This window comes from Dermacentor silvarum, chromosome 1 (genome assembly GCF_013339745.2).
Source record: "Dermacentor silvarum isolate Dsil-2018 chromosome 1, BIME_Dsil_1.4, whole genome shotgun sequence".
NCBI classification, from domain to species: Eukaryota; Metazoa; Arthropoda; class Arachnida; order Ixodida; family Ixodidae; genus Dermacentor; species Dermacentor silvarum.
In genome coordinates this window covers 18,243,801-18,258,133 of record NC_051154.1, presented here as the reverse complement: position 1 = coordinate 18,258,133, position 14,333 = coordinate 18,243,801, and the positions used below count along the sequence as shown (strand labels likewise).

Genomic DNA, 14,333 nt, shown 5'->3' with positions numbered 1-14,333 from the left:
AACCACCACTCATCGTCGTCGTCTTTTCCCAGACATCGAAGCGCGGTCATTCGCCTTCAGTACATAGTATAGCTAGCAGTGCTTACAGCACATTGGATTACATTCCACGAAACTTTTTCTCCTCTCTATATCTCTTCCTGCCACAAATGTATGCGTCTCAAGCTGTTTCACCAGTATATTTCCACAACTTCGTTCTGCATGCTAGCCTCATTCCAGCCCTAGCTTATGTCTTGCTATGCACAGATACCATCATCACAAGACTGGGATAGTGTTGTGTTGCTATCAGTCATTTATTCCTTGGAAGAATGAATCACTACCTTGGCTTGATTGTTGCTATGCAACACAACACCCAGTTTTGTATTGTCATAGACAGTATTATGTTCAATTTATCTAGAAATTGTCTTGCTGCTTGTCACAAAAGAGCACGTAATCCAAGTGCGCGCCACGTGTCACGCAAGCCAGCGAAAGAACACGCTGGCCCTGCGGCAACTTCAACAGAGGGGGAGAGCGCATACGCTTCAAACAGCAACGCGAACAACGGCGCCTGGGCGTCCAGAAGAGCATCGACGAAGCGACGTTAACCAGGGAGAGAGAGCACACGCGCGTGCCGAGACACCTTCTCACCCGGCGAGTCGAAAGAGATAACTACAGCGTGAGCATGCGCCAACGGGATGAGTCATCAACCCCCCCCCCTTTACAACGCTTCGACAGCGGTGGTCGAAGGTACGAGAAAAGCCTCGAAGATTCCCAGGCTTTGGCCATGCTGCGAGATCACGACTCCGATAGGAAGGTTCGAGAACGCCTATGGAAACTATATAACCGCCGTGCGAGAATCGTCAGTGGGAGTTCAGTCCGCACCGGTGAAGTGATGTAACGTGAAGACCGAGCGTCTGCGGAAGAAGGGGATTCCCCGGCAAGGGCTAGTCGACGAGTTCATCGAGCGTCTGCATTTCCGGAAGAAGTTCCTTCTTCGAGATTTGCCCCGAGCTACGCCGAGATCGTCTGACTCCAGGACCAGCACGGTGAATACGATTGGACACTTAGTGTTCCTATTCATTTTGTAATTTACGTGTTGGACTCTTAGTGCTTGTCGTGAATTATTTTCTTGTGTTTGTTAATACCCATCTGAATTGTACTGTGTTGTGTCTATATTGCCTAAGTGCCTAAGTGTGCAAGTGTGTGTGTAACTGCCTTGTGTGAAGAATATATTTTGTTGTGTTTTGACAACTCTGGGCTCTGACTCGGACAACTCTGGGCTCTGACTAGGTGTGGTTACAATGTTTGTATTGGTGGGTGTGGTGGGTTTTTGCTCCGATTTCTTTTCATCTGTGAGTTACATTTGGCCTCCCTACCCTTCCACTCTCCAATTTTGGCAATGAAGGGCAGGAGGTCTGAGGTATGCATTGGAGTATCGGTTGTTTTCCCCTCGAGTCCATCAGCTTGTACACGAAGAGCAGCTTGTTGTTTATTTGTTTGTTTGTTGGTAATAATTGATTGATTGATTGATTGATTGATTGATACATGCATGCATACTGCATTCAGTATGGCTCTCAGTCTCCAAGAACCTAGAAGATAAACAAAATACGATGTTTAACAACTGTTTAGATATGAAGTCAAGCAAGTCTTTGTCCACAAGCTAGGTAAATTAAATGTAAAGGGTCGTGATTCACCATGGTGCACTGCAGAGCCTCAGAGAACTTCCACGACTGGAGCAACACTCGCATCGAGTTTCCACTGTGAGTGAGGTGCTTCTGCTAAAGATGAACAGCATGACAATGTGGCATGACGGGATACTCATGGTGACACACCCCAGAAACACACGGGAAGAGCGGAGAGGTTGTGTTTGGATCCCTGCTGGACATCCCTACGACGTACACCAGCTTTAGACATAGAGCTGCAGGCTCAGGAGCACCAGATATAGGCGAAGCTTCGTCCTTCAGCCCAACAGACTGCTTCTGCTGCCGTGGTTTCCTTCCCCTTCTGGCTTCTTTTTCACAGTGGCACCCTCCTTCCCATTTTATGCTTCTGCCATGAGGCTTTCCACTGTCCCACTGTCCCTCTGTTATTTTCTTCTTTTTAGGTCTTTTTTCTGTACTGTTTCATGAGTGTACTCGTTTCTTTGTTGTTGTCTTTTTTGTGACACCAGCATGTGCACTCATGACAGTGTGGTAATGTGCATCAACAAATAGAGCAAGCAAAAGTGACACAAGCACAACAGTATTTAACTATAAAAGAAGTAAAGCACATTAAGTAACTAGATTATGACTGTAATGGGTTTACTGTTGGCAATAGTCGTGCAATTATTTTTCATGTACATGCAGGTTAACTGGTCCCGCAACTTGCATTACCACGACCTGGTAAACCCATATCATCTGAAGCTGGCCAGCGCAGATACATCTGGTACAGTGCTGGTGTGGGATGTCTCCCTGGCTACAGTTCGTAGCACCCTCGTGGAGCCGGATCGCACAGTTCTCGGCAAGTGCTTATGGCAGTCTAAGAAAGCCAGAAATGATTCAGTGCTTGATGGCTTACTCTCATTGTTGCCATAGAAGGAAACAAAAAACTGTTATTTTAAAAAGCAAGAGAGAAAGGCAACTCCTGCGACATTTCCAGTGAAATGCCTAAATAATTAAATCTACTGTGTGGCTCCTCAGGAGGTACAGTGGCAAATTGTTGTAGAGAGCTTTTTAGTGGACACGGGTCCTGCAATGAAGGGTCTAATTGTTGATAGTAACGACTGAATGCAATGTAATCGTTGATACAGTCATGTCTTGTTAATATGGACCCCGTTAATATGGACACCCCGCAATATGGACGAAATTTTCACCAACCGGTCTCTCGCCATGCAATTCTGCTCCGTTAATATAGAAGCCCGCAGTCCGGACTATGGACAGCTATTTTGGGGACGAAACAGGTAAATACAAGCATTTTTGTCGCGTTATTATGGACACGGGTCCACAAAGCAAAAAAATTTTTTTTCATGAATGGTGACCTCCAGAGGACCCAGTGCATACCTGAAATTCGCGCAGGCCGTGCCTTGTATGCACAGGAACTTTCCGGGATGCTGTTGAACTGTCTCATCAGATTGCCTACACATCATCAGCAACAGGCACATCACCTCAAAGAGAGCTCTGCGCCGACAGAAGCAGCCAATGAAGAAGAGAGACCAACCATTACTCAACGTGAAACTCGCCGTGGCTTGGAAACAGCTATCGCATACCTTGAACAGGAGTCCCGGGACACTGAGAACGCGCATTTCAAGTAGCCGACATGTTGCGCTTTCTGACACTACAGTAGGATCGAAGGCATCAGTGCAAACCCACATTTCCTCGTTTTTGGGCTAAATAAAGCGTGTGCTTGTTTGGAACAATTATTCCTTAATGTTTGTATTTTTGACCTTGATTCGTTATTATGGACGACTCACAATATAGACGATTTTTCTGGAGAACGGAGGCGTCCATATTAACGAGACATGACTGTAGTACTAACAATGTAATCATTGCTTACATTGTCATTACAATCCGTCATTATTTACAGTAGTGAAATATGACACATTGAGTTTTGTTGTGCTTCTTGAGTAATATTGAGAAATATCTGTCGGCAACTGTAACTGTGTTCATAGTCAATCGACAGTGGTTACGTTTATTTACATAGTAGTCTGAGCACAGTTTGAGGCTTCAGGGAGTAGCCATAAACCTGCCTTGTGTAAGGCCTGCACCCAGTAAAAATTCTGAAAAAAAAAGGAAGAAAACTTGGGAGTCTTACTTGTGTAAACGTGGTATATCTAGAGCTTCACTTTTTATGCTGAGGTGTCAGATTCCAATTTCAAGGCCACGATTTGTTCCATGGACAAATGTAACAAATTCCAGGCCTTTTTTTGTATTTCCACATCTGTAAGTAACATGTGTGCCAGCTCTAACGTCTAATGCTACATTGGCCAACGTTACTAGAATAGCTTCAGCTGTAAAACTCGGCGGCGTTGCGCGGAACCGCCACCCGCCTGCGCCTTCATGGTGCTGCCGTCGCACCCAGCTTCATTTCTCCACTAGACGGCTATGCGAATTGGCCGGACGAAACATGCAGTGCAGTGTTGGTGTATTCTGTGGTTGGTTGTTGATGGCGGATTTCAGGAAGCATGTCATCCACGAAACTGTAGCCTTCGCCACGTTTGTTATGGATATTAGCAGACGATGCCGACGTGCTGTGTTCCTGGCTGCACAAGTGGTTATCGAACGATGCCGACAGTTCGGCGCACCACTTCTTGTGTGCTCCCAGCTATGCGACACTTCGCTCGGCGTTGAACAGAGCGATTCCTCGTGCCGACCGGGAACTCTCTGCAAAATCCATGGTGTGTGATCTACACTTTCATGAGCAGGACATCTTAAAGTGTTTGTGCATATTATCAATGGACAGACGGTTGAGGTGCCACGAGACAAGTGGACGCTTGCCGAGGTTGCGGTACCGAAAGTGTTCCCGAACCTTTCCTCGTATCTGTCGAACCAACCTGGGGAAAAAAAAAAAAGCCAACGAAGAGATATGTTGGGTGCTCCTTGCACTTTCAGGAACTGAGTGCAAGCATCATTAAATTTTTAACAGCGGGGCTGTTTAAGCTTTTTGCTTCCCCGCGTAGTGTGCGAAAAAACTCGCCTAGCGATGACGTCACTGTGCACTGCTGCGCCTCGCATCACCTTGCGATAGCCAGTCAATAGCTAATCGATAATCGGTCAATAAACAATAAATTCCAGAAAATGTTGGGGATGACTTGGTAGTGCTTAGTCTAGCCCAAATACGTGGCCAATACCTTGCGATAGCCAATCAATAGCTAATCGATAATTGATCAATAATCAATAAATTCCGGGAAATGCTGGGGATGACTTGGTAGTGCATAGCCTAGCCCAAATACGTGGCCAATACCTTGCGATAGCCTATCAACAGCTAATCGATAATTGATCAATAATTAAGAAATTCCAGAAAATGCTGGGGATGACTTGGTAGTGATTAACCTAGCCCAAATATATAACGTAAACGCTTATAGTGCAGGACCGGATATCGTGCGGTCTTTTCAGACTCCCGTTAATTTACCCATAGCACTCCATGTATACATGTATCACTTATAGTGCAGTTGCGGGAAACGAAATACCGGTTACAGTGCGGCTGCCTGGGAGTACGGAAGTCAGCGGAGACGGCGAACGCTCCCCTCAAACGGGCGCCCCAAGGAGTGCTCGAGCAAGAAAGAAGGGCACGTGGTGCGAATGAACAGCCGGTGAGGCTGAAACCAGAATCTTGAGTGCGAGTCGTGAAATACCATGGCACGCATAGCGAGCGAGGGCCACGAAACTGCCAACACCGGCCAACGCTCGCTTCACGATAACGGCAGTAAATGAAACTTCAGGGAGCGGGCGGCGCCGTCACGGCACGGCGAAGGGCGCACGCGGAGACCGTGGAATGTGAGGGAGGAGGGCGGCAGGGAAGGGGATTTCGCCTCGGTAACTCCGCTGCTTCGGTGGCTCCCCTCGCCCTCCCTAGTAGCACCCTCACTTTCAACCGTCACCGTGCGTGCGGCAGCGCCGCCCCTCCAGCGGACCTGGCGCCAGCTCCCTGAAGTTTCGTTTTCTGCCGTTATCAGGAAGCGGGCGTTTCCCGGTGTGGGCAGTTTCGTTGGCCGGCCTGGGACAGCGCTGCTGCTTCCATCTGCGTTGTAGCCGCAGCGTGCAAGGTGAACACGTGATTAGAAAGTAGAGGAAGCATAAAGGAGAAAGAAAGAAAGGGTTCACTGCCATTTTCTGCGCGTGGCAACGGTAGCGTGGCCGAGACGTTGGCATGTACACACATGTTCCGGCGCAACGCAGAATCGGCGACCCTGCCATTTGAGAGAGGGTAAAATTTCCGCCACGTTTATTTTTTCTCTTTCTTCCTTCTTTTCTTTTTCTTTTTCTTTTTTTTTTTTTTGTTTGTTTTCGCGTGCGACATTGAGGGGTCTCTCATAAGCTTTTACTCTATGGCGGTGCCGGAGCAATGCCGGTCGGAGGCGCTGCCGGGTGATTTGGTTCAAATTAACGAGATTCGTCTGTAAATTGAATGCAAACGTTCTAGCCGCATTCCTCGACTGTCACATACGCGTGGCGGCTCGGTGCACATGTTTTGCATATGTGCGGACCTTGAAAATTGTTGCTTTGGTTATAGTGCGGTACCGCTTATAGTGCGGATATTCGCGACTCCGGCGACTTACGCTATAAGCGGTCTACACTGTACGTGGCTAATACCTTGCGATAGCCAATAAATAGGTAATCGATAATCAGTCAATAATCAATAAATTCCGGAAAAGCATAACCCGTAAGGCCAGGACCAGCTAGCTGCCAATCAGCTCCGCTGTTTCTTTAGCCTTGCGCCACTTGTGCAAGCTACACTTATTTCTATTAGTCACGTGCATGCATACAGGCATACCCTGCAGGAACCTTGCATAAAAATGCATTCTTAGGCAAGGTTCCTGGAGCAGCGGCGGGGAACCAGTCTTGAAGTAAAGGCAGCGAGCAAACATGCCAAGCTGCTGTAGGTCGAGTTGCTTTCCACGTAGGCCCAAATCATTTGCCTAGATTATGTCCCTTCTGTCTGTTTAAGTCTTAGCTATATATAGGGGCATAGAGTTGTTTTTTACTTCGTTTTTTTTAATAAAGCATTCATTGGTTTACGAGCAAGTTGTGGTGTTATTTTTGTGGATAACAAATTTGGTCTCGCTAGTTGGCGTATAACTGCCCCAGACCAAAGTGTTAAGCAAGTAAAAGCAGCGAGAAAACATGCCAAGCTGCTGTATGGGAAAAGTAAACTGTGTGAAAGGTTTAGGCGGCAGGAAGAAACACACGACACTTAAAAACACAGCTTCTGCGCTTCATCGTATGCATTTCTTCCTATCGTGCAGTTTACACCCTTCTTTCAGTATGAACCAACTAGCCCGATATATCTTACTCCTGTAGGTGGATACCGCTTTCGCATGGTATCACTAATTCGAACTATAGGGAGAACGCCAGCGAGCATGAAACACGCGCAAGCTGCCCGTCCGCATGAGCTCAAGGCGGTGGTGAGGCGTCCAGAATGGAGCGCGATGGAACGGCGCCGCCATCTGGCGGCTGCCAAAGGAGTGGCGACAGCAGCGGTAAGCGCACGGGCGGAGAGTTTTACAACTGAAGCTAGTCTAGTAACGTTGACATTGGCAGATTACATTTAGAAAATACCAATCAGGTCACTTTTACTTAATGGATAATCACAGCACATTAGACGAGGATCTGACAACCTACTTTAATGTGTTGAGATTTACCCAGTATGCAAGACCAGCTAGGCTGAATTTCTGTTTTAGTCACCTTTACTGATGGTGGAAGCTTGGTCATTCAAGAATGCAACATAAAATCATAAGGCGGGTCGCTGAACCACCTCCAAGATTTCTCCACTACCCCTCCACAATGTCTTAAACTGTCACATCTGGCTGAGATTTATCCATTGTTAATTTATAAAAAAATGGTCACACTGTGTTCATCAATAATGAAAGCTCAGTATGGCAACTTCTGTCTGGTTTTCCTGAGCAAAAATTTTGACCAATATAAAGCTGGGATGGAACCTTCCAAATTGTGATGTTAAATGGCCATCGTGAGCACTGCAGTTTGGGTGCAAAATTTTCAGAAAGCTGTTTAGGCTTTGTTATTTTTACTAATACCACTTTTCTTTCCTTTTTTTTTTCTTTTTACTTTCTTGTTGGACAGTTGCAGAGAGTCCTTCAAAGTAGTCATGCACTGATTGAGCATCATTTAGTCTCTCCTTTTAAACCTTAGTGGTCTTGAGCACTTACCCAATTTCTGCGTGTTGGCCGCTTCTTTACATTTGACTAAAACCAACATTTTCACGTGGCGCAAGGGGTCTAGCATATGACCACAAAGGGTAAATTATAAATCCTTCAAAGTGTGGACATCACCATCTATGACTGTTTCAGATAAGAATGTTTTGCCCTGCAGAGCTTGGTTGGCTCCTGGGTGGAGAAAGCAATCACCACCTGCTGCTTGCGCTCTACTCCTTGGGAACCCTGGTTCTCTGGCATGCAGACACGGGTGCCCAAGTCTGGAGGAAGTGCTACACTGAGCCTCCGGTTTCATTCTCTTTGGACCCATTCTGTGAAAGCACAGTTTTGTGTAAGTAGGCCTTGTGCCTGTCTTTTGAGTTAATAATTTTTTTGTAGGCAAGCTGCAAAGTGGGTTGTCACGAAGATCCAGTGGAAACTCCGTTACATTTCATGTAGACAGAAAAACATTTTGACATGCTCTACTGGCTGAAATTTTCTCACAGGGCAAAATTAATATTGCCATGCATACCATTGTTGTACTCTTTGCCGGGGACTACTTTCACCGGATCATTACTGTTATTATGTTATTGTTCTCATGCAAGAATGCACTTGCTAGGTCAGGAACTTTCAAAACATTGCCGTCACTTTGGTAGCGAGATTGTCCAGTCATCAGATTGTATGCACGTCATGAACAATGTAATACATTCTGACTGACAACAACTGTCAACTGCTCTGAACACGAGAATACGAGAACTCTAACGTTGGCGAGTTTGTACATATACATAATTGCCTTAACTGTGCAAGGAAAACTAGAACACAAGAGAAAGTGACAAGACAAGTGCTAAAACTTCTAACTAAAGTTTATTCCAGACAAAAAGCACCTTTTCTAACCACCGACGCAAAAACATAAAAGCAAAACAAATCATGGCACCCGAGCCCTGAGAATACCAAACATCTAAACATTATCTATCATATCACTGCGCCCTGAAAAAACAAAACAAAACAAAAGGACAAAAAAAAACATAACCTCAAAGCAAAAAAAATCACGCCGTAGCTCATGCATTTGCAACAAAGGCATAGACAGTATCAAGTTGATACTACTACAGACGACTCTTTTTGAGAAATTACAGTTCACTGTTTAGTTTATTATTCAAAGGATGGCTAACACATCAGCCAGTTTTTTTTTTTTTTTTTTTTTATTTAGAAAGCCTCAACTATTTCCCAAGTTAATCTATCTCGGTGTTTGAAGATGACTGAGGTGCCCTGCAAAAGTGGTTCACATGCGCATTCATGACAATAAAAAACAAGGTGGAAACAAGGTGCCCTCTTGAGTGAACTATGGTGCTCCCTGAGCCTAATAATGCCAAGGTGCCCTCTTGAGCCCCCCCCCCCCCCCCCGGAGATCCGTAGCCTACCCCCCTCCCCTCCGCCCTTAAAATGTCATTACCAGAGTTCTGTTACCCACATAATTTGAGGATTCTCCTGCGTTCCCTCCACATTTTCACTTTTGTTGTGGCTAAAAGCTTACGGCACCATTCTTGGCGTGGACGTGCACGGCTTTTAATTTATACTTTCGCTTTATTTCGACAAATCCTGACAATAGGAGGACACGCGCATTTTAAGCACCAGCGGCGGCTACCTCATCCGTGTTTCCTCACTTTAAAATTTTTTTTTTATTTCCGCTGAGAACACCACGCACAGACACAACATATTTAAATATATACAAAGGACAAAGTTTATTATATTTTTTAAAGAGAAGGAGGTAGCCAACTAAATGGATAGCCTATACCTAGAGAATGAATATTTTGATGTATGTTCACCTCACTTCAAATTACTTTGCGTGCTTTTTTGACCCTGAAAAAAACCTGCAGACTTCAGTGACCCCTTCGGCAGAGTCTTGTATGAACGGCGTGTGAAAAGCACGTGAGTGATATATGTCTCAATATTGATTCTCTTTCGAGTAGGCAATGCTAACGACTGACAACAAAATAAAAGAAAAAAAGCTCTTCTAATTATTTACAACATTTACGCATTAGAGATGGAAACATCGCACTTGCATGCAGAGGCCATAAATACGGGGTGTTTCAGCAAACACTTTCAAAAAATTTTTTAAAGATTGCCTGTGGCAGATAGCACAACTCTAGTTCATGAGCTGGTATACTCGAAGAGGTAGACATTACTTGCACAAAAAATTGAAATGCGTAATCAACTAATTAAAAAATTAAGAAATTGGGTTTTTAACATATTAACTTATGGCCTGTGTTGCAATTTACAAATTCTATAGCCGTGGAATTCGCAAGGTATGTGCACTAGGAACTAATTCTCAGGATGGCATCAGTTTCGAGATATTAATCCCCGAACATTGCAGAGAAATGCATTGGCGTTCCAGTTACTTTTGCGCTTACCCGCCGTGGTTGTTCAGTGGCTATGGTGTTGGACTGCTAAGATGAGGTCGCGGGATCAAATCACGGCCATGGCGGTTGCATTTCAATGAGGCGAAATCCTAGAACACCCGTATACTTAGATTTAGGTGCACGTTAAAGAACCCCAGGTGGTCTAAATTATTCCAGAGTCCTCCACTACAGCGTGCCTCATAATCAGATCGTGGTTTTGGCACGTAAAATCCCTTAATTTGTTCTTTTCATACTTTTGTGCTTTGATGCATAAAACAGCGTTTTGTTGAGAAAGTGACTGGCACGCCAATGTATTTCTCCGCAAAGTTAAAAAATTAATATCTCGACACTGGGGTCAGCCTGAGATTTAGTTCAAACTGGATCCGCACTCCACGGCTAGAATTTGTAAATTGCAACATGGGCTATAAGGTGGGCCAACATAGGCCAACATGGGCCATAAGGCATAAGGCCATGGGCCATAAGCTAAACTTAATTGGTTGATTTTGTTAATTAGTTGATTATGCATTTCAATTTTTTGTGCAAGTAACGCCCGCCTCTTCGAGTAGACAAGCTCATGAACTAGAATTGTACTATTTGCCTCAGGCCACCTTTAAAAATTTTGGAACTGTTCGCTGAAACACCTTGTATATAGACCGTTTCACTGATTACAAACATAGGCCCTGCACAGCTTCCGGTTTTGCCCACTCACGTAGCTGCTGAATGTAACTGGCAAAGAAGCAACCATGCGTTAAAACATAAACCTGATAAGGCACGTGACCAGAAGTTTCATGGGGGTGGCATGCTCGCCGCTGTTATCGCGAGCATAAAACCGTCTATAGAATTCACTCAGTAACCGAAACGATGCCAAGCCAGATTCACTCAAAATCAGAATAAATAGAAGTCTAGAAGTCATGCGCAGCAGCGCCTATACTCGGACTCAAAGTACTAAAAAAAAATTAAAAAAGAGTGCAGTTTGGCCGGGAAGGCGAAGCAGTATTAGTGATAGCGAAGTAGAAGACAATTACATGAAGGATGATTCTTAACATGTAAATCCGTGTAAGGATCGCAACCGTGTAAGGGCCGCACCCCCAACTTGACAGCCAACATTAAAAAAAAGACAACCAACCAAGAAGCAATCGCGTTCCATGCGTTGATTCTGATCGGGCTCAACAGCGAATTGTCGCGCGCAGCGTACTTACGCGCGTCACTGCTGGATGTCGAGAGGAGGCGATCGTGGAGGTTTACGGTGGATTTCATACCCGTAGTTGGAAAAATGAGGTCAAATGGTCTGGTCTCATGAAAGGCCCGTCAAAATCGCAACAGAAAAGTGCGGCCCTTACACGAGTCTATACGTTAGTTATAGTGGCCATATAAATTGTAGTAAACATTAACTTAAATATAAAACAGCAAGCATAGTGTAATGCACGGACCATGTAAACCTGTAAATACCTCACTGGATGACCTCGAGCACTCGCTTTCACAACGCAAGCATTACGAAGAACGCCGGCAGCGGAGGCGAACGGTTTGTACAGCCGTGCGATTCACCGCATCCAACCCCGAAAATTAGATTCATCATCATTATCTGCCTATATTTATGTACACTACTGACGGCCTCTGTGAGTGATCTGTGATCACCTCTGTCTCTTAACTCTGCAACACTAGGGGCGCAGAAAGACAGCCGTGCAAGGAAGACAGCACGCATGAAGTTGGCAGCCATCCCTGGTCGCCCCTTATCATTGCACCCACAAATCATTACCAACAATTAGATATGGCACGCAGGTCCCATAAGCGTCAGCCGCGCACCATCATTCACAGCTACGGCAGGGCTAGAGGAGAAGACTCGTGCTCTCCTTCCCATTCGCGTTTGAGTACGTGACCTACAACTAAGCCAAATATTGAGCGCATGGGAAATAATGCCATCAAGCCGCCATCCTTTTCGGCTCACTGTTACGTGCTTTTTCCCGCACCCACAGGGTATGGGTCGCTCATGTATATGGCTTTTAAATTTAGTGCGGAACAAATTTAGTGCCTGCAGTGTCGATATAATTGCATTCGCCATAGAGCTAGAAATAGAAAATTGTTAGCAGAGGGTATATGTGTATATATATATATATATATATATATATATATATATATATATATATATGGGTAGGTTTCGGAAAGCTGGTCGCCCCCCCCCCCCCCCTCCCCCGGAAAAATGACAACTTTCCGCCTAGGCATCGAGCCCTGCTAACATTTCTGAAGTATACTGCCTTGGCCTGCCATTTATAGACATTATTTGTGTTTTTGTTTTGTTCTGTGTGTGTCTCTGTCAATTGTTTATTTCCTCTTTTCTTTCCTCCTATTTTCATTTCCTCTATTCCCTCCTCCTGAAAGAGTAGGCAGGCATTGTGCCCCTCTCTGTGGCAGTTGTCAGCTTGCTCCCTCCCTATTTCCTTCGTGTCCTTGTGTGCATATGTGTACAAAGCAAATAATAATAATAATGTGCAGGTGCTTGTGCAGGGTTCAGCAAATGGCGCTTAGCTTATTCTTAGCCGAAAAAATTATGTCCGCATTGTATTGGGAGGCCACTTTCTTTAACCGATGTGATATCTTATGAACGTAAGGTATTACCACAAACAGCTTTCTGTCCGCCACCCTTTCCTTTAGCACAACTCCACTCCTGCCTTGATGACATTGAGGCACTTCACGCCGACTGAAATGATCACAGTGTTTGGCATGTCCTGTCATCTTCTCTTGTGTCGTAGTCTTCCTTCTGCTGTAAGGCAATCCTGCAGACTTGAGCAGTAGTATTCAATCCGACAATCACCGACCGTTCTTACCGCTCTCGTTTCCAGCAAGAGTTTCTTAACTTTCTGGGCATAAGTTCACCCAACAAACAGTTGTATTCTTCTTATTCATCTTTTTGGCTAGCTTTTCTTCCCATACTTGGTCACTATCATGTCACTGATGACGGCGGCTGAGGCGCGAAGATGCTGTCCGGTGAACAAATAATGTGCGCGATGCGCAGCGAGCGAACAGGAATGTAGACGCAGGCAGAAAGTGGTACAAAAACTGATTTTAGTAAAGACGGCCAGAGAGTATGTACAGTAGCCTCAGTGATGTCGCATACCTTTCTGTACTTGGGCACTTCGGGATCATACCTAAAACTGAAACCCACGATGAACTGAGATTCACAACACCACAGTCACTACCACATGGCAATCAGCATACATGGCCTATCTTTCAAAAGTTACTTCACATTATTGTTCAAAGTGGCAAACTGTGCAGAAGAACAGTGTCAACATAGTTGTCTGCTGTTGTTTCCTGCACTTTCCCCTTTTGTTTACAAACATACAACTTGTCTAGACACAACCCTGTTTAATCGCGAGATCTGTGCAGCACCCGTGCTATTTAAACATCATCTGTCTGTTGGACAGTCCAATTAAACGTTAGTCGTATTTAGGCCGAAGTAACAAGAATTCAGTCTTAAAGTGGACCTTCATTTGTTGTGGAATTGAGCCTCTTTGAAATAACCTCTTACCTTGCAGTATGTATCACAAATATAGAGACCTGCTTTAAGAGATCAAGTGTACTTCGTGTAAAACACTCTAGCCTGTTTTACTGAAACAAATTTTCACTAGCAAAAGTATCACTGTCATACAGGCAAAGTATAGTCGAACCTCGTTATAACAAAGTTGCATTGGACACAAAAATACCTTCTTTATATCAGATATTCGTTATAAGCATACACACAGATATCGGGGAAAAAAATTGCGATCAAGTCTATGTAACATAAGCACAAGTGGTGTGCCTCCGACAGGACCACAAAAGGTCTCCTGCGAATTTAGATGACCCATCAACACCTAGCCATGCCGATACAAGGCACGGAAACATCAATAAATTATCTACATGCACTCTGCACCAATGCAAATACGCACCTGCGCTAATCGGTCTCATCACGCAAAATCGGCACGTTGGCTTGCCGACTGCAGTCCAACCAAGGCTAGCCACTGGTCATAGTGCGCACACTATCAACAGACTTTTCGGATATGGAGGGGATGGCACATGGATCTGTATTCCTGCGCTGCTACGCCTCTCTGTTTAGCCCATGCGTCTGATGTCATGCTCGATCA

General features: G+C 45.0%; 1 protein-coding gene across 2 annotated transcripts in view; it reads left to right on the top strand.

The window, feature by feature from the left end:
- The window catches only part of LOC119457494 (WD repeat-containing protein 11), a 187,838-nt gene that overhangs the window by 29,234 nt on the left and 144,271 nt on the right, over window positions 1-14,333 (top strand). For both annotated transcript variants that reach the window (XM_049665115.1, XM_037719083.2), the window contains exons 4-5: window positions 2,322-2,475; window positions 8,001-8,174. In XM_049665115.1, the coding sequence (XP_049521072.1) occupies window positions 2,322-2,475; window positions 8,001-8,174 (328 nt within the window). The remainder of the gene's footprint in view (window positions 1-2,321; window positions 2,476-8,000; window positions 8,175-14,333) is intronic.